The sequence below is a fragment of the Stegostoma tigrinum genome, chromosome 2, assembly GCF_030684315.1.
Source record: "Stegostoma tigrinum isolate sSteTig4 chromosome 2, sSteTig4.hap1, whole genome shotgun sequence".
Classification (NCBI taxonomy): domain Eukaryota; kingdom Metazoa; phylum Chordata; class Chondrichthyes; order Orectolobiformes; family Stegostomatidae; genus Stegostoma; species Stegostoma tigrinum.
The window spans coordinates 19,289,835-19,311,358 of NC_081355.1; the positions used below are offsets into that span (position 1 = coordinate 19,289,835).

General features: G+C 41.6%; 1 protein-coding gene across 2 annotated transcripts in view; it reads right to left on the reverse strand.

Annotated features, from left to right (window-relative positions):
* Positions 1–633: 633 nt before the first annotated feature.
* Positions 634–21,524, reverse strand: part of LOC125463261 (sodium/hydrogen exchanger 3-like) — a 133,051-nt gene continuing 112,160 nt past the window's right edge. The window contains exons 15-18 of one of the 2 annotated variants that reach the window (XM_059652662.1): positions 20,497–20,562; positions 12,189–12,281; positions 10,055–10,286; positions 4,420–4,515 (exon numbers count right to left, since the gene is read on the reverse strand). In XM_059652662.1, coding sequence (XP_059508645.1) covers positions 4,512–4,515; positions 10,055–10,286; positions 12,189–12,281; positions 20,497–20,562 — 395 coding nt within the window. In that variant the 3' untranslated portion in view covers positions 4,420–4,511. Of the gene's footprint in view, positions 4,516–10,054; positions 10,287–12,188; positions 12,282–20,496; positions 20,563–21,524 lie in introns of both variants that reach the window. The other variant, XM_048554309.2, reaches the window with a different exon arrangement.

The window sequence follows — 21,524 nt, forward strand, 5'->3', positions numbered from 1 at the left end:
TTTGGATCGGAAATTGGCTTGCTGAAAGAAGACAGAGGGTGGTAGTTGATGGGAAATGTTCATCCTGGAGACCAGTTACTAGTGGTGTACCGCAAGGGTCGGTGTTGGGTCCACTGCTGTTTGTCATTTTTATAAATGACCTGGATGAGGGCGTACAAGGATGGGTTAGTAAATTTGCAGACAACATTAAGGTACATTTAAGTCGTCATTGGATAAGCATATGGACGTACATGGAATAGTGCAGGTTAGATGGGCTTCAGATCGGTATGACAGGTCAGCACAACATCGAGGGCCGAAGGGCCTGTACTGAGCTGTAATGTTCTATGTTCTATTAAGTGAGAGTGAATGTATGTAGGTGGGATGAGAGTGGGAGACAGACAGGACGGGAGAGGGGTGAGATGGAGGAAGAGAGGGGTAGGGCGGAGACGGGGAAAGAAAGATTTATCTAAAGATGTGAATAGCTAGCAGCAGTAGCCTCACATTAGATGACCAATTATCAAACCTGAAGGAGTCAGAGTATCCCTGCATGATCGATAGATCACATAAATCTGATTAGTAATCTCCGCTATTTTTAAAGAAAACAGAGAAACAGAAATGGTGGTCTGAATTTCAAAATGTTTGGTTTGCCCCTGTTTTAATAACATGTACAAAAGGGATAAAGAACCTCTACATCAGTGAGCTATCTATGAAACAGATTAGATAAAAAGTTACAGTATTAAGTAGCTTGACACACACAAGGTTATTTTACATTCCTGAGAAAACACTTGCAGTTTTATTAGATTAAAAGATCCACTAGTTCCTTTCAAAAATTTTAAAATATATTTTTACTCTCAACATCAGCTAGTAAAACTTTAGACACGATGCAGTTAGTCAACAAGTATAAAACAATTGGAAGCAGAACTGGAAGATACATCAATGTACAGTTCACACTATTATATTGTATTTTGCTAATGTTAGATTTGGATCATATATAACACTTGTTTGGATATCACAAAGATAGGGGTAAGAGCCAAAACAAAGTAACCCTGCAGAACAATCATTAAAGACAATAGTTATCATTGCACCTGAATAAATAGAATCTAAAACTCATCCTGTCAAATCTTGTCATTTACAGCATTAACCGACAACATTTTGATATTTCATTTTTTCCACAAAGGGAGAGAAGGATGAAATTTGTGCACATTAGCAAAAGAGAGCAACCTGCAAAAGAACAACCAGCATTCAAGTGAATCAGGCTGAACTCGGTAATGTCACTTTCACAAGCTCCTTCACAGGTAATGTCCATCATTCAAAGTTTAAAAACAATCTGCACAATATACTGTGTTTTGACATCGATAGAAGTGAAATGATTTCTGCCACATAGAAAATTTACTAAAAGAAAATCTTGAAAACAATGACATGCAGCTGAACTCAATATGAATAATTTACACTGTTGGAATGGAGTTATTTCCTGCATAACAGATATCTGACTTCAACTGAGCGGGAAGGTGGGAAGAGAGCAAGTGGGAGTATAGGAGACAGCTGCTACCTCAGGGAACCTCTGGATGTTTCTTATAGCTGGCTTTTTGAGTGGCTCTGTTTGAAACCAAGAACCAACCCTATCATTGTAGGTGACATTTCATAAGACACAAGATAATGAGGTGGGCAATTTCATGACTGGAATCCTATTGTCACAAGCCAAGAAAACAGAAAATCTTAGGTTGGTAATCTGCTATGCTGTGATGCTTACGTTTTCACTCCATAGGCCTAGTATTTAAGTCTATGTTTAAGAGAAACAGAGGATCAAAAATCATTGTCTTTTGATAAAATGGAAATCTGAAACCATGCAGCTTATATCACCCAAATGGACATCTTTGACTGGAAGAGTGGAGGAATTGGTTGAAAACAAACTGGAAATTTGAATCTTCAGAACATTTACTGATTTTTGCCTCTTCAATTGGCACTGAAATCAAAGCTGGTGTGTATTCTGCCGAAATGTACATGACATTATTGACATAAAAACATTGGTAGCTTTCACTGCCGAGTTCCAAGTGTGCTCAATCTCCCATACGTTGCTGTGCTGATTGGGGCCTCACTTCAATAAAATACTGTTGTTTCACCGTAAGTGAAATGTGAGGGGGTCACAGTTGTATCTCTTGGAGTGTAGACTGAATGTAATTAAGGAAAAATCTAACACAATCTTTCAAAGAAACAATTGCAGCTGACCTTTGTTGGTTAGATGTTTTGTTCACTGAACATTCGTTTAGAATAGCTGATCACTGTTACAAATTCCAGTATCGAAACCGACTAATGTTGAAACTTTGCAACATTAGTTCTTCTTTTTAATTATAGACATTGCTAGCTAGGCCAGTTAATTGCAGGAAGGCAGATAAGAAACAGCTACATTGTCGTGGGTCTGGAGCCACACAAGTAAGGATGGCAGATTTCCTTCCCTAAAGGGGCATTATTGAACCAGATGACTTTGAAAAAACTAACACTGACTACATGGCTGCCACTGGGCCAGCCCTTTATTCCAGATTATATTGGATCAAAATTTCACTATCTGCCATGGTGAGATTCAAACCCATGTCTTCAGAGCATTACCCTGTATTCTCTGTAACTAGTGTCATGACAATACCACTAAGCCTCTGGCTCCCCCTAGCTGTTAGCTGCATCAACTGAAGTTAAATATATGTAGCTGCTTGGCATTGATTGGGTGTTTATTTGTATATATAAAGAGACAATTGATGACATGATATGACCAACAAACAAAATTGCAGATCTGCAGAACAAGCCCTCCTGCGTTAAAAAGAACCAGTTTAAGAGACAGTCTTACCTAGACAAACCACATCAAATCCTAATAACATTAACAGTGCCTTAACTAAAGTTGCACCATTTTGACTTCTGCTGCGACTTAAGATGTAGGTCTTAATATCATTGAATAAAATTTCACATGCCTGCTAAAGCCTTATAACACATATAACACATATCTTTTTCTTGTGTACTTTGGCACCAGAAATGTTAATATTCACCTCACAGAATTCCTACAGAATTGAAGCAGGCCATTTGGCCCATCGAATCAACACTGATCCTCCAAACAGCATCCCACCCAGAGCCATCCCATCCCTGTAACACTGCATTTGCCACAACTCATCCACTTGCGCATCCCTAGAAACCAAGGGGCAATTTGGCATGGCCAATCCACCCAGCCTACACATCATTGGTCTGTGGGAGGAAACCACAGCACCTAGAGGAAACCCATGCAGATGTGGGGGGAATATGCAAACTCCATACACACAGTCACCCCAAGATGGAATGAAACCATGGTCTCTAGCGCAGAGGTAGCAGTGCTAACCATTGAGTCACTGCGCCATCCCAAAGCTCAATGCAGGATGTCAGATTTTCAAAATAATGTTGCCTGCACTTTCATCAGCATTATTTAATCTTTGATCTCCAATTTCCTGGAAGCCCACTGTTCCGTCTACTTTTGCATCTTATTTGTTTTACAGAAACCGATGACAGATGACTTTTGTTTCTTTCTTTTATATTAAAAAATATTCTAAAGCAAAGCATGAAACCTGAAAAGTTGCAATAAGCCTACAGCACACAACATCTAAAAATAAATTGGATGAGAAAGAAAAACAGAGTAAATAAAATTATGATTTCCCATTGAAATTTAACATGGCAACTTTTCTGTGGTTGTAGTAAAATTTGCTCTTCCATTTTCCAAGTTTTTTACAGAATACAGTAGATATTCACTCTATACCATGTGCTTTAGTGGAGCTGTATCAATTTTCTCCTCTACAATCCAGGGTTGGCATAACTTGTGATGTTTGTTTTGGTGCCTGTACATGAAATGCAAATTCTGGAGGTGTATGCCACAGCCAGAAGATGCACAGCTCACTAATTAAAGGCTCTATGCAATTGCTGGTGAAGCAGAGGACTGTTATGCTCAAAACTGGGTTTCTTCTTGTTCCAAAGAATGAGGAGGAATGTGACAAGAGACTGGAAGAGACCCAAGTTTCTGGAGAACTGGATAACGCAAAGGCTTGGGTCGGTGAAAAGATCGCCGATTCTGCACCCGCTTGGCTGCAGCAGAGTGCATCTTACTGTCCTTAATGATCAGTGGCTTCTGCTCTTGTAGTGCAGGGTCTTTTGGACTGTTGTCCTCCGGCTCTTCATTCAATGTTTCAACACATTGTATTTTCACATCGGGGACTTCCCTGTTGAGCTGTTCTTCCTCATTAAGCTTTGCTTCATCAGTTTTGTCAACTGTTGCTTTCAAAACTACTTCAGTGGAATTCTCTTCTTGTGCCGCTACATGCTCTGAAATGGTGGACACTTGGGGTTCTACATTTTCTAGTGAAGTGTAGCTCTGCATCCAGGTTTTCTGCAGATAAGATGGGAAGATCCTAGAGGGTTTCTCAGAGCTAAGATCTTCTTGGCTTACATGGTCGTCTTTCCTGGAAATTGGCTTCTCATCCAACGCAGAAGGGCTAGGCAATGGAGGAGGACTTGGGATTGATTTAGAGTTACCTATGTAATTAACAAAATGTGTCAGTGTATAAGCACAAGTTATGGCATTTACCTGTTCAGCACTTGAGAATCTTATTATTCTATTCAAAAAATTGTCAGCTCATTCCTAGACATGGCAATACGTTAATGAGGAACTACCTCAGCAACATCAAAAATGGTTACATTGAGAGCTTTTTTTTACTGTCTAGCTCTATAAGAACGTTTAATAAAAACAAAATACCTGAAGATACATTCTGCATTATTCATTTGAATCTGAAACTAACAGCTACTAATGCCTGATGATACTCTATTTTTCCTCAAGAACTGTTAAATAATAAATTGACTCAAAAGCTTTTGAATTTATTTGCTGTCTGGTTATAGTCTGAGAGAAAAGCTTTTAACTCGAGACTCAAATTCTTCGCATTGCTAAAAAAACAATCTGTAAAACATTCTCAAGCTGGAATTACATTAAATGTGATTAGACAGCATCCTGAACTTGAAATCCAGGGCACACCTTCCAAAATTATTGTGTTTTTTTACAGAAACATTAAATTGATGGAGCAAAGACACCTAAAGTAATCTTCTAGTGAAGCGAAAGTTACCACAGTCCCAGAGAACCACAGGCTCTCTCTCATTCAAGGGAGAGAGAGAGTGCAAGAGAGAGAGAGGCAGAGAGAGAGAGAGAGACAACTCGTGAATAGTTGAACCTAAGGGTCACAACAGCTCAGGCAAGGCATGAGACAGAATCTGCACAGTGACCTTACACAATACAAGAATGGAACCCATGCTGTCAGCATCACTCCAAATTACAAACTAGTTTTTGGAACCAACTGAGCTAACTGACAGGCAGCAACAAAAGACAAAAGCTTTGCTCTGAGCTTTTAATTCACTTTGGTCAAAAGGACTTGTTCTCAATGCTCACTGAGATCAGTTTAAAGAATCAGCAAAGTGTAGCACCTTCAGGTGTAGAAATATGTAACAACTGTAGCACTAAATCAAATTTAACAAAACATTTATAAAATGCAAATAAAAGGAGTTTCATAATGTGTGTTTGGTTAGGTATTGAAACATTTTTGATCATTATTTTATTTAGTTCTGGGGTCTTTGATTGCATCATTGTTCTGTGACCTTTCTCCTTATCAGCATTGTTCAGTTCAAACCAGGGATAGATAGTAAGAATGACACTAAAAAGAAGGAAAACTGTTAATTAGTAAGAACTGAATGACAACGCAAGAGCAATAGAGTAAACAAAATCAGTTGATAAGAATTTCAGTGTATGGAAACAAGAGTTAATGAACAGGCAATTCAATCTCCAAAGTTCAACAGTAGAACACAGAAATTCATGATAGCAGAGTTAGTGATGTTGGAACAGAGAAAGATGAAATTCCCACAAAGCAAAGAATGTGGATGGATATCAAACTCCTCTGTAAGCAGCCTAAGCTTCAATATGTTCATACCCTGTCCACTTAAGATAAAATCCAAAGGAGTCAAATGACTTATTTGTTCTATTGAACTTTATGAAGTAGTGTTGGTTGACCTTCAATATTCCAATATTTAAACCTGGTGTATGAGAATTGAAGTTAGTTCATGAATATCAGTGTTAGGCAAAAGATGAGTTTTCAAGCCGTTCACCATCAGACATTGCAAGGACCAAATGCAGCGTACAACTGCCTCAGATCCATCCTAATAATTTGACCATCACTCCAATCATTAACACCATTGCAACACTTATATTCCTTAAAGTTATCTCTCTTGCTTCTACAATGGAGGTCTGCACTTCATGTATAAATTATATATAAATATTGTTCAGACTTCAACAGGCACTGAACAAAGACTGCCTGAACACAGCTCCTAAAAAGGCCCAAATGTTAACTTGGCTTTCTCTCTACGGATGCTACCAGACCTGCTGAGTTTTTCCAGCAACTTCTGTTTTTGTTCCTAAAATGGGATCAGTGTCAGAAAGGGAACAGGTCTTCACTTGACTATCATGAGCAGGATTCAACTCAATGCCCAGAGTCAGCACCACATTAAAGGAATATCCGTGATGTGTTGTTGTTTGACAACAGAAAGAGAAAGTGAAAAATATTTGTAAATTGTAGTTCAGCATAAACATTCGCAAGATGTCCTTTGTATCCTATTAATCGCTGCCTAGATTAATTTGAAACCTCCTCAAACACAACCACGAACTGTTGACAGAAAATCTGAAGGAGAAATGGGAAAGTTGAAAGAGGAAACATAGCATGTTATATTTGAACACAGGTGAGAAGCTGAAGAGACGTGCATTTAAGAGCCTGATCAGTTGCTTCTGGAGTGATGGCAACAATAGAGTGATTGATGAGAATTACTGAAAATAAATGATTTAAGATTTGAGTACCATCAGCACAAATACAACACCCTTGACTTAAAATAGCTTTTTTGCCTAATGTGGCTACCCTTTTACATTATAAAAAAGGCTTTGCTGCTATCTGAATAATAGATACCTGATGGAAGACATATATCCTTGTACTTTTAGAACAATCACCAACAATATTTCCACCAACTGTATCCCATTCTTCAGAATATTAAACAATGGTCAAATTGCCCTATTATTTACTTCTCCGATAAAAATCATATTACTTTTTCCATTATTTCTTCACATGTTTATTTCACCAAGACAGTCTGCATCTGAGTGAACATACCCCTGTCACTTCAATATACTACTTGTAATGGGAAAGCAATAATTTTATGGTCACATTGATATATTTATTCACTTACATCTCCAAGGATCCAATGGGCCAAAGGGCTTTTCCTATACTGTATGCTTGTATTAACTCTATAATTCTTATGAAAGCCATTTTCATATTCTATACTTCTTACCATGAAACCCATTGGTTTGTCCACAGATTGTGCTACTACCAAAGTCCTGACAAATTGAACCTCAAGTTTTTCCTGCCTGTCAAAATCATCCAGCCTTCCTGCAAGTTTCTGTTTTAAAATCAAAGCATAGCACCTCATATCTACTGACAGTGAATTGCACATCCCTTTTTTAAATCCATCCCAGTTCTTTATTTGTAGCCTCTTGCAGTTTCCAGCAAACTCAGAATTACTTAGTCATTTGGTAGCACTGAACTTGAGTATTCCTGAAAAGTGACACATTTTGTTGAAGCTTTTCATCTTGCAATCCACTAAGAATAACAAAGTAAAGGGGAAAGAGTTAACATTTTGTGTCCAGGGATCCTTTCTCAGAGCCAAGTCATTGGACCAAGAATATTAACTCTGATTTCTTTTCACAGATGCTGCGAAGCCTGCTGAACTTTCCAGCAACTTCGGTTTTTGTTTCAAATTCACAGCATCTGCAGTTCTTTCAGTTTTTAAAAGGAAAAGGGTATTTACGATCCATGCGAGAAGAGTGGTGATTGGTTGGCAAGTGGACTGTGATTGGTGGAGGCATGGCCATGGAGAAAGCACAAGTTCGAGTGTAACTTATGGTTAATTGCCAAGTTTCAATTAAGTTTTGAACCAGGCAGGTTAACTCTGACTGGACATGTCATTGATGTGAGAAATGAACCAAAAAATGTTTGTCACCTATTTTCTGGAGGTGAAATTGGCAGATTATATGTACATGTTCGTAATGCCCACTAGGAAACAGGAAAATTTACCAACATATGTAGCTACCAGTTACACTAGTGCACCATTCTGTAAGTCTGACTGACAATCCACTTTAGATTGTCAACGTTATTCATCACACATTCAGAATTATGTTGCCAAAACACAGAATCACAACTAATATTGGAAACTGTGTTGGATTTAAAGTTTTGGCAAAGATCTGTAGCTCTGTTTGTGGATGAGGTTGTTGACTGCCGAGCTGGCTTGTTCTCGCTCAGACATTTCATCATCATGCTAGGTGACACCATCGGTGGAGCCTCCTATGAAGTGATGTCATTCTACTCTGCTTGGACCAAAACTGACCAGACTGCACAAATTCCAAGGGCAACTAGTGATGGGCAAGAAATGCTGGCCAGCCAGCGACTCCCACGTCCCACCACTGAATAAAAAAAATGGCCACCCTGGTTGGATGACTTCTCACTGTAATAGCACAAGTAGCCCTAAGGGTCCTCATTTTGGTCCCGCAAAACAACCAGACTAACTCAGATTACCCCAGAAGGGTAAAGTATCACAACCATTTAAGCAAAAGTCAAGCTAGCTGTTTTATGTTGTTGCGATGGAGGAGAAACCCAAGGTGGTTCAGCTACTAGCAGGATGCTGCTGTTAAAACAAGGAGATGTCATGACTCTCACATAAATGTGTAATGTGATAATTCAATTTTAATGTGTGATGCCAGGTTTATAGGTTGTCCACCCTGAAAGCATATCCCTTTAGCTTTACTCCGATGAAGGGTCACTGGACCAGAAATGTTGACTCTGCTTTCTCACTGCAGGTGCTGCCAGGCCTCCTGAGTTTTTCCAGCAATTTCTGCTTTATTTAATCCCTTTGGTTGTTTACAGCAGACAATGTACTGACCATACCCTAACAAGTCCATGTTTGGAAAGGTTTAGAGAGACCAATGCTAGATGTGATTCTGTGATTAAGCTATATTTGCTAATTAATCCTCAACTTCTTACAATTATGCTAATAACTAGTACACGGCTGTCAGTCAAGCTCATGGGGTAGTGCATCACATGTGGTGGAAGGTACATTTACTAACACACAGGCCCCTTTGCTTTGCAGACAGAAAGAATTAGGACACAAGTTGTTCTTGTTTCTACTCAACAAATCAGGTGACTGTGATTGTATGGTTCAGTTCTTGGGAAGGACAATGTCTTGACCAATCAGACGCAATCTGCCTAGTTTCAAATGTAAACAAAGCATGGCAGAAAACTGTCAATCATCACCTAACTGGTGCATTCTCCATGACAATGCTTCTAATTGGGGCCTTCTCAAGCTGCATTAGTCTCCTTTTCCCTTTAGATTTGTTGTTTTTCATGGATTGTTCTAAAAAGATGAGAACAGTTGACAAAACGTGTTTCCTTCATCTATATTCAATTATTTACCAAGTGTCCTATTTTTAGTGGCATCTGCTACATTGATATCATTTCCTCCAGCTCCTATCCAAACCACCAAACAAAAGCTGTGAAGAGAAACAATCCCAGGTCAGAGCAACCTCATTCTGCCCACTTCACACAACTTTGAAAATCTTGAAGATTGTTTCTTCCATTCTCACCATTTTTACTCCAAGCACACTACCACCTCTCTAATTCTAAATCAATCTAGCACTTTCAATTGTCTTCTGCAAACATGCCATTTCTGAATGACCACATGCACCACACTTATTGTACTTCATCCAGTCACCTCCTGAGTGAACATAATCAGGTTCATCAAACACAATCTTCCTTTCCAAAAATCAGAATTGGCTACTTCTAACTGTTTCCACTTGAGGGTGTTTGGTAAATTTGCCTTCATTTACTTTGCTTTACTCAAACATGAATACTAGTCTAAAAATTCAGTGGTTGATGCTAACCAAGTTTTTAGATAGCTTTAAAGATAACAGGCTGTACTTAGCAAAGGTGGATAATGTAATTACACTGATGATTCAGACAATGGGTGCTTCTCAGAGGTGTCTGCTGGCAAAATTGAATCAATGGATCTGTCACGGTGCTGATAAAATGTAGGTTGCCTGAAGTTGTTAGGACTCCCTGGAATCTGTAAACGTGCCCTTTGGGATAGAATTACAGTGTCTTCATTGGACATCCATGGTGGAATCCATCGAAAATCCAGCAGATCCTCCTTAGTGAAAAAACTCAGGTTATCGATTCCTGCAGAAATTATTTAGTATGGTAAAATAAGAATTAGCATCTCTGAATGATTCAAAGAAAGCTAAGTGCGCGAGAGGATTCAGTCTAAACATCATCCAGTCAATGACAAACAGTGTAATGTTAGCTTGCAAGAGAGGACATAATACACTCAATAATTAATAAAGACTATAATGCAGCCCCTCTGTAGAGAAGCCATCAATAGGAAGTTAGGCTAAGGAAATAATGTTCAAAAACCATAATTTCTGGATGCAACTTTTAACTGAATCAACAGGACAACTGCTGAAACATCTTTCAATTGTACATTTATGGAAAGACAATGCCTGGTTGCTCAAGGTAGAGTAGAAACACACAACTCCTACCATATCGCAGGAGAGTTTGAAAATATGTTGTACACGCAACAGAAAGGACATTAATCTTGACCTCTGACCTGTATGGATGCTGCCTGATCTGCTGAGGAATTGCAGCATTTTCTGTAGTGTAAGGTGTTCAATTGTATTAACTAATGGTAAGTATTGGTAGGCTGTGTGGCCCTGAGAAATATCACATCCTGAACTGGTGCTGTACTAAACCAACATCTTTTCAATGCAAACATTAATTACAGCACAGGGATTTACACCTGCTTTCTCCTCACCTAACTATATACTGAGGAGTCAAACAGTACACTGGTAGATCAGATCAGAGGGCTTTGAATCATAGAATGACCATATCAGAGAAGGAGGGATAATCAGTCTTTTGGATTAAATTTATAGAATCCTTACAGTGTGGAAACAGGCCATTCAGCCCAACAAACCCACACCACCCCTCCGAAGAGCAACCCACCCTGACCCATTCCCTGACCCTTACATTTTTCCATGTCTGACCCACCTAACCTAAACATCCCTGGGCACTATGGGCAATTTAGCATGGCCAATCCCCCTACCCTGCACATCTTTGGACTGTGGGAGGCAAGTGGAGCACTCAGAGGAAACTCCACATAGCTAGTCGCGTAAGGGTGGAATAGGACCCTGTTCCCTGATGCTGTGAGGCAGCATTGCTAACCACTGAGCCACCATGCCAGCTCTCTGTGAAAGAAATCAGGCTGGTTTCATCTCCCATCTGTCTTTCCCCATAGTGTTGCAAAATTTCCCTTCAAATATTTATCAAATTTCCTTTTTGAAAACACAACTGAATTTATTTCCACCACCCTCTTATGGACCATTTTCAAGTTTACTAAACATGTGCAGATGGTTTCTCCTCATTTCAGCTTTGTTTCTTTTGCCAATCAACTGTAACACATGCTTGGTGGCTCTAGAACTTTCTATCAATAGGCAGCATGGTGGCTCAGTGATTAGCATTGCTACCTCACAGTGCCAGGGACCCAGTTTCAACTCCAGCCTCAGGTCACTGTCTGTGTGGAGTTTGCACATTCTCCTGTGTCTATGTGGGCTTCCTCCTGCAGTCTACTGATGTGCAGGTTAGGTGGATTGAATATGCTAAACTGAACATAGCATCCAGGGATGTGCTGGCTAGGTGAATTGGCCATGGAAAATGCAGGATTGGGGTGGGTCTGAGAGGAATACTCTTCCGAGGGGCAGTGTGGATTTGATGGGCTGAATGGTCCACTTCCATACTGTGGGGGATTCTATTCTATGAAATAGTTTCTCTCTCCTTTCTATATGGTATTGAACACCTTTGTAATATAATGAGGAGATTATTTTTGAGAGGGTCATCATGTTTTTGTAATCTAGCCCCTGTTTAAAAATGTTGGATCCTGTATTTTTTGTGTTAAAGTACTTTCTTAATCTGCCATCTTCAATTTTTTTTGTCACTCAGGTTCCAGACCTAACGTTTTCACTCCAGTATGTTATAAATACAGGAAACCTCTCAAGAAGAATTCATCATTGAACAGTCAGGATGCATTACCTGTTTTTGTTTCATCCAGTTCATTGTTTGCAGGGGTAATTAGGAAAGTAATTCCTCCATCTGATGCATCATAGTGGTCTTCTATATCAGAGTCTGGAAGGAATAAGTAGGAAACCAGCTCTTAAATACAACAACAAATGAAGACAAGCATAGATGCAAAAATTCCATCCCCTATTCCCAATTCCTTCGCCTCTGCCGCATCTGCTCCCAGGATGAGGCATTCCACTCCCGCACGTCCCAGATGGCCGTGTTCTTCAAGAACCGCAACATTCCCCCCGCAGTGGTCGAGAACGCCCTTGACCACGTCTCCCGCAACACATCCCTCACACCTCACCACCGCAATAACTGCCCTAAGAGAATCCCCCTCGTCCTCACATACCACCCCACCAGCCTCCGGATACAACGCATCATCCTCTGACACTTCCACCATCTACAATGCAACCCGACCACCAAAGACATTTTTCCATCCCCATCCTTGTCTGCCTTCTGGAGAGACCACTCTCTCCATGACTCACTTGTCTGCTCCACACTCCTCTCCTATCCCACCACACCCGGCACCTTCCCCTGCAACCACAGGAAGTGCTACACTTGTCCCCACACCTCCTCCCTCAGCCCCATCCCAGGCCCCAAGATGACTTTCCATATTAAGCAGATGTTCAACTGCACATCTGCCAATGTGGTATACTGTATCCACTGTACTCGGTGTGGCTTCCTCTACATTGGAGAAACCAAGCGAAGGCTTGGGGACCGCTTTGCAGAACACCTCCACTCGGTTTGCCATAAACAACTGCACCTCCCAGTCGCAAACCATTTTAATTCCCCCTCCCATTCCTAGGACAACATGTCCATCATGGGCCTCCTGCAGTGCCACAATGATGCCACCTGAAGGTTGCTGGAACAGCAACTCATATTCCGCTTGGGAACCTTGCAGCCCAATGCTATCAATGTGGACTTCACAAGCTTCAAAATCTCCCCCTCCACCACTGCATCCCAAAATCAGCCCAGCTCGTCTCCTCCCCCCACTGCATCCCAAAACCAGCCCAGATCATCCCCGCCTCCCTAACCTGTTCTTCCTCTCACCTATCCACTCCTCCCACCTCAAGCCGCACCTCCATTTCCCACCTACTAACCTCATCCCACCTCCTTGACCTGTCCGTCCTCCCCGGACTGACCTATGTCCTTCCCACCTCCCCACCTATACTCTCCTCTCCACCTATCTTCCCCTCTATCCATGTTTGGTCTGCCTCCCCCTCTCTCCCTATTTATTTCAGAACCCTCTCCCCATCCCCCTCTCTGATGAAGAGTCTAGACCCAAAACATCAGCATTTGTGCTCCTGAGATGCTGCTTGGCCTGCTGTGTTCATCCAGCTTCACACTTTGTTATCATAGATAACATTACAATTGCTCTATGAGTAATGCTACATTTGATTCCAAGATATAAAAATAAAAAAAATCTGAACTGAAATATGATGATTCAATCCAGCTAGGACAGCAGAATATAGTACCAAACAATCAATTAGAAAGAAAATATTATGTTCTTCCTTTCAATGACTAAAACAGTTAGACATGCTGAATGGGAGCAGGATATGCCAGTGCCCTGATAGCAATGTCCTTCATAACTTGGGGCCATTGGGATTTACACATCATGAGTTGAATGAACATGAGTAGATGCCTCTATGGTGATCTGCTGGAGAACAGAAGGATATTCTTTCATTTCATTAACAGTTCTGGAATTTTAGTTTGGCTTCAGGCAACCAGGGTGTCAGCCAACTTTCTACTTCTTACCCAGAGCTCAGTGGCCAATCTAGTGCCCTACAATCAAGCCAACTTAGAAAAGAACAGGAGTATAGGGCATTCTTTGCCTGTAGGCTTCAGCACTCAATCCAAGTCAAGAAAACACGGAGTTTCCTTTCAATGTAAAGGAATCTTCCAACAGAGTGGAGCTTATCCTTGGTTTGTAACAAATTACCACATGAGAAGCTCCAGTTCTAAGTTCTAGCGAAGGTCACACACGTTTCTGGGAAGAAAGGCAAACACTGGAATGGAACTTGGAAGCTTGATGTTGCAGAATGTAAGTTTTAGAATCCTGATGGAAAAAGACAAGAGCGGTCCCAAAGGAAGAGTGCTGAATTGGGGGAAGGCCAACTAAAGCAAAATTCGGCAGGAGCTGCAGAATGTGGATTGGGAACAGCTGTTTGGGGGTAAATCCACAGTTGATATGTGGGAGGCTTTTAAAGAGAGATTGACTAGAGTGCAGGACATACATGTCCCTGTGAAAGTGAGGGATAGAAAGGGCAAAATTAGGGAACAATGGATGACAGGTGAAATACTGAGACTAGCAAAGAGGAAAAAGGAAGCATACATAAGATCTAGGCGACTGAAAACAGATGAAGCTTTGGAAGAATATCGGGAAAGTAGGACCAGTCGGAAACAAGGAATTAAGAGGGCTAAGAGGGGTCATGAAATATGTTTAGCAAACAGGGTTAAGGAAAATCCCAAAGTCTTTTATTCACACATAAGGAGCAAGAGGGTAACTAGAGAAAGGGTTGGTCCACTCAAGGACAAAGGAGGGAAGTTATCGAGGAGTCAGAGAAGAAGAGTGAGATTCTTAATGAGTACTTTGCATCAGTATTCACTGAGGAGAGGGACATGATGGATGTTGAAGTTAGGGATAGAGTTTGATTACTCTAGGTCAAGTCAGCATGAGGAGGGTGGCAGTGTTGGTTATCCTAAAAGGCATTAGGGTGGACAAGTCCCTAGACCCAGATGGGATCTTTCCCAGGTTACTGAGGGAAGCAAGAGAGGAAATAGCTGGGGTCTTAGCAGATACCTTTGTAGCATCCTTGAGCACGGGTGAGGTCCCAAGGACTGGAGAATTACTAATGTTGTCCCGTTGTTTAAGAAGGGTAGCAAGGCTAATCTAAGAAATTAGCCTGATGTCAGTGGTGGGGAAGCTGCTGGAGAAGATATTGAGGGATAGGATCTATTTACATTTGGAAGAAAATGGGCTTATTAGTGATTGGCAGCATGGTTTTGCACAGGGAAGGTCATGTCTTACCAACTTGATAGAATTTTTTTGAGGAAGTGACAAAGTTGATAGATGAGGGAAGGGCTGTCAATGTCATATACATGGACTTCAGTAAGGTGTTTGATAAGGTTCCCCATGGTAGGCTGATGGAGAAAGTGAAGTTGCATGGGGTCCAGGGTGTACTAGCTAGACGGATAGAGAACTGGCGGGGCAGCAGGATTCAGAGAGTTGTAGTGGAAGGGAGTTTCTCAAAATGGAGAACTGCGACCGGTGGTGTTTCACAGGGATCCATGTTAGGACCACTGTTGTTTGTGATATACATAAATGATATGGAGCAAGGTATAGATGGTCTGATTAGCAAGTTTGCAGATAACACTAAGATTGATGGAGTAACAGATCATGAAGGGAACCATTAGAAAATGCTGCAGAACATAGATAGATTGGAGATTTGGGCGGAGAAATGGCAGATGGAGTTCAATCTAGGCAATACGAGGTGATGCATTTTGGAAGATCCGATTCAAGAGTGGACTATGTGGTAAATGGAAAAGCCCTGGGGAAAATTGATGCACAGAGAGATCTGGGTGTTCAGATCCATTGAACCCTCAAGGTGGCAACGCAGGTCATCGATAGAGCAATCAAGAAGGCATACGGCATGCTTTCATTCATCGGAAGGGGTATTGAGCACATGAATTGGCAGGTCATGTTACAGTTGTGTAGGACTTTGGTTTGACCACATATGGAACACTGCGTACCATTCTGGTCGCCACATTACCAAAAGGATGTGGATGCTTTGTAGAGGGTGCAGAGGAGGTTCACCAGGATGTTGGCTGGTATGGAGGGCACTAGCTATGAAGAGAGGTTGAGTAAATTAGGATTTTTTACATTACATTTACATTAGAAAGACGGAGATTGAGGGGGGACCGGATTGAGATCTACAAAATCATGAGAGGTATAGACAGGGTGGATAGCAGGAAGCTTTTTCCCAGGGTGGGGGACTCAATTATTAGTGGTCACGATTTCAAGGTGAGAAGGGAAAAGTTTAAGGGACATATGCGTGGAAAGTCCTTTATGCAGAGGGTGGTGGATGCCTGGAAAATGTTGCCACTGGAGGTGGTAGAGGCGGGCACATTAGCATCATTGAAGATGTATCTAGACAGATACATGAATGGGCAGGGAGCAGAGGGATACAGATCCTTGGAAAATAGGCGACAGGTTTAGATAGAGGATCTGGATTGGTGCAGGCTTGGAGGGCCAAAGTGCCTGTTCCTATACTGTAATTTTCTTTGTTCTTTGTTCAGCACATGTCCAATATATTACTGAGCTCTTCTCACCATAGACATACTCTAACAATGATATCTGTGTGATGTAAGGTTAAAATAAGAGAAAGAACATGTATTCATATCGCACCTTTCATAAACTCAGGACATAATAAAATGATTCATAGCCAATGAAGCACTGGTGTAATGCAGAAATCACACGAGGCCAATGAACACATAGAAAGATTCTAGATGCAGCAATATGATAATGACCAGATAATCTGCTTTAACAAACTTGGTTGATTAACTACAACACTGGAGATCTCTCGTGCTCAATTACATCCATGATAGCGGTCAACATGGCCTTAGATTAATGCTTTCTCTGAAACTTGGCAGCTATCTCAATACTCCATGTGGATGCAGGTGAGAGTTTGTGCTCATTTCTCTGGAACGGAACTGGAATCCATGAACTCCAGGCTAAAAAAGTGGTCGCTCTAGCACTGAGCCAAGACAGATATAGGAGATCAGGAACTGGTTTCACTCGTGCTTATATTTTGGAAGCTATGAGTGTCTTTACAGCTCCAAAATGTTATCTGGAGAATGCATTTGTAAGGTAAATCCTGCCAGGTACAACACTGGTGCATCAGTGTGCCATTTTGAAACTCAATATGTCAACTAATATTCTGAATTTTACACACCAGGCCAACTATTGGAAAGATTCCTTTAGACAATGGCATCACCCAATACCTATAGGTTAGGTCTTGAAAAATATGTTGCACTTGTTTCAAAACAAAACATTGATCTTGTTTTCTCATCTCTGTAGATACTGCCTGACTTGCTGAGGAATTCAGAATTTCCTGTAATGTTGAGTTTTGGTTTTATGAACTAGCAGTAAGCTGTTGATACAAGTCTACACATTTCTGTTATTTTATATGTTGCAGGTTGCAACTGTTTACAGCAAGTTGTGATTTCAAGCTTCTGCGCTAATCAGTTGCTCCAAGATATGGGCATACTAATGGGTATCCATTTTGAATACAGCGTAACTTTGAGAATATACAGACAGGGCAGAGCAGGGCTGGCTGCTGGAAGTGGGAGAAGGAGAAGCTGAAAGGCTTTCAGCATGAAACACAGGGTGTTCAGGCTGAATTGTTTTTTGCTGAGGGTCAAGCTGTGAAAATGAATGTATGAGATGTCTGCATTCCACAACGGACATAGTCATTGAAATTTTACTGTAACGTCAAAGCGGATAGGACTATTTAACAACACTTATGAACAGAATTGTGATGAGGAATTCATATCCGCATCTGAATTCCTCCAGGATGGACTGTAGATATCTGCTATTCAACATTGAATGAGGGAGGTCATTGATACATCAACAGCCAACTACATCTCCTTCTCTCTTGCCAGAGTTCAATGCTTGACATTCTAATAGTAATCATTAAACCTTTATTCTGTGGCAGCCCACTGCTTCAGCTGTAAGTGAGACACCATGACAAACCAAAAGGTGACTACAGTGTGACCCTCTGCTTATTACATCTCTGATATCCCTGCGTACATGAAGCATGCTAAGCCATGTTTCCATTTGGAATGCAGTGTAGTAGAACTTTGTCGTACTTCAGAATCAATGCTTCTGCTGCCTGCACCACTCTGCTGGAGCCTTACAGCACTTGACACAGCAAGCATTAAACCTGGTGGCTACACAGTGTCACCATGATGAAAGGACAGCACTTGATATCAGCTACATAAAGAGCATCTGAGGATCAGGGCAGGAAGCATGGGAAAGAAGAATGGAGAAGTCAACATCAGCAGTAATATTCTACCTGGGTCATCCATGAAGAATTCATCTGGCTGTCGTACTAGTACCACAATTCCCCGTTTAGCAAAAGTTGCACTCCTCACTTTCCAAGCATCTGCTTGTTCCATAAAAGATTACCTCTACCACTAAAATCAACATTCCAAACCAAAATCATGCGACATTGCAAATGAATATCATTGGTCAACCTTATTCCTTTCCTTAATGCTAATCTTGCATGAGTCCTTGCTTAACCTTGTGTTCCTATGCAGTACGACCTGCAGTATGTCTGAGGATAGCTGATAATTTTCAGGGGACGACACTGCAGATGGGCTTACAGGAAGATTTCGGACAGCTCTGGGCCTAGAAGTCTGGACCTCAGACTGTATCATCTCAGCAGGGGTATCAGGAATGAGGAATCGCTGGCTGACAGTTAACAATGAATGCACTGGTGAAGTGGCAAAAACATCCCCAAGAGAGGAAAGCAAGGTTTTGTTCCACAGAGTCAATGACGAGTTCCTGCGGCAGCACTTCATCAATCCAAGTAATCTGGAAGGAAACACATTGCTGGGCTGTTGTGACACCCTGTTAGCTCTTATACATTGTGCTGCACTGTTCACAATGGTAGCAAATGGAGCTTGTATGCCAGCAGTCTGAGATTTCACAGAAGCTCGCAAACAGCTATTGGGAAGAACGAGCTCCAAGCTCAGCACAAAAATCTCTCCACCAAGTTGGTGCTGGGCTGCTCCTGGGATGATGGAATTGTCTCATGGGCAAAGGTTGAACCTTTGGAAATATAATGATTGCAGTTTAGAAGTATGAGGGGTGATCTATTGAAAGATTATGATTCCCAGGATTGATGCTGAGAAGATGATTCCCCTCATGGGACAATCAAGAACTAATGGGCACAGTTTCAAAAATCAGCATCATCTCCCACGTAAGATGGAGGTAAGGTGCAAGTTCTTCTCACAGAGCATCATTAATGTTGGGCGTTGTCTCTGCCAGCAATCAGTGGAGAGTGGGTTATTAACTTACATACATTCAAGGCTGAGATAGACAAGGGAGTCAAGGGTTATATATTGTGACAGGCAAGGAAGTAGAGTTCAGTCTGTGATCCTACTAACTGGCAGAGCAGGCTCAGGGCTGAATAGCCTACTCATGCTTTATTTATGCACTTCATACTCTTTGAGATTGATGGTAGACTTTCTGGCAAGTTTTCTAATGTTGCAAGCATTCTGTTGGAAACACCTATCAGCATTATTCTGTTAGCTATCCGTTGGTGGTACTCCTGTGTGTCCCTGGCAGCACAACCAATATATAACCATCTTCTCTGTGAACTGCCACTCTTATCACCCTTAGCCCCATCCTGGCTCCAATACATTTGCAACCAATTCACCATCATGTGCCAGCCCTCGCTCCTCTAAGGAAAGATCTATCTTCAAAAATGTGCACATTGTCAGCATCTGAAGCAGTGCCTGCCTCTGTGAAGTCAAATTGCACTAAAGCCAAATGCTGAAAGTGCCAGAAATCTGAAATTAAAACGGAAAATGCGGGAGACACTCAACAGAACTGGTAGCACCTGAGAGAGAGAGAAAGAGAAAAACAAATTTTACACTTCAAGTCAACAATCTTGCTTGGATTATCTCAGCTCACGGTGAATCCCAACAGCAGCAATCTTCCCAGCCAATAAAAACGATGTTGCTGAGCTCAACATCCTGTGAAAGATGGTGGGTCAGCTCTCCACCTTGCCGGCCCAGTCACAAAGTAGCAATTCAATGGCCTTGTGGCCATGCTGATGCTGACAGGAGAAGTTGATGGAAAGCTTAAAAACAAATGTATTCCTGCTTTACTGTTAGGCTGTGGGAGTAGCCACTGTGAATACAGAGCCCCTCTTAGTGTCATCCCCAGCTCTCTCTCCTACCCACCCATGGAAATTCACACAATTGATGGCTACCCCTTGAAACATAGGAGGGAGAAAGCCACTTCGCCACCAGGTGACCAGGATAGTTCCACTCGATTGGGTCTTTTAACTCAACTACACGCCCACATCCAGTTGGCATGTGGCCAAACTATACCCTCCCTACCTACAGCACCCCTGGATTTTCCCACCTCTGTGATTGCTAGCCTGCCTGCCAGGAGTTGATAAAATCATGTCTGTTATCTCAGTCTCTCTCCCCAGCTTCCCAGGCCCACTGAGTTTTCCCAGCATTCTCTGTTTTTAGTTGAAATCACCTGATTTCTCATTATTCTCTCCTTGGTTTTCCTGCATTAGCTGGTCAGGTTGCACTTCTTGAGCATCTGAAGGGAGAAAAGAACTAAGGATGGATTACGGTACAGGGAAGCAGAAGGTAAAGTGGTGCTCACAGCACCTCGGCCTGTAAATCAGAAAGGATTGTACAATAACAGAGATTTGTGCAGAGATTTGGCATGAGGATACCATTATCTTAAACAACGTAGCCCTTCCAGTGGCTTTTGCTTCAACTATGACCACCGCAAAATCATTTGTCCCATGAAGGTTAGGACACAGGCTTAGTTGTTCCCCAAGTTGGTCAGATATGGCATTCACTGGGTTTGATCATTCATGTGAGGTCAATGAACTTTTTGGTTTACTGCATCCAGCTCCACAGGGTTTAGTTGTAGCATTAAGCTCTGCAGCCATTCGCTCCCATGCCCTTTTACCATGCACCTGCCTTCCCATTTGTGTCACAGGGCATCCCTGTTCCACCAAAACATTCAGTGTGGTCTCTAATACATTGGAGCTTCATCTCGTGCCTGGCTTGCCATCCCTAACTTGCTCCATTGGCATATTCTTCTTCCCACATCTGCAGCATCTGTTCCAATACCAGTGCGTCCCCCTCTTAAGCAGCCCATGCTAGCTTTAACCACATTTGATATTGTCCTCCAGAGAGAATGGAGCCAATAAACGCTGACTGATACAGAGGTCAGGCAAAATGATCAGGCAACATGAAGATGTGTTATCCGTACTGTAATCAACAGATACAGGTTAATTGGTTTTTGGTTTGGGGTGGAGGGGGTAGTTGTTGGCAGGCATCCGACTTAATTAGCCAGAAGTGGCATTATGATTCTTCAAAATTAGGTCTGAGGGTCAAAAACAAATAAACAAGGGAAGTGAAGTTAATCATTCCTGCACTGAAAACAAAAATGCTGGAAATCACAATGGATCCGTGGAGAGAAAGCAAGCTAACATCGTCTAGCTTCAAAATGTTAACTTGCTCTCTCTCCATTGCTGCTGCCTGACT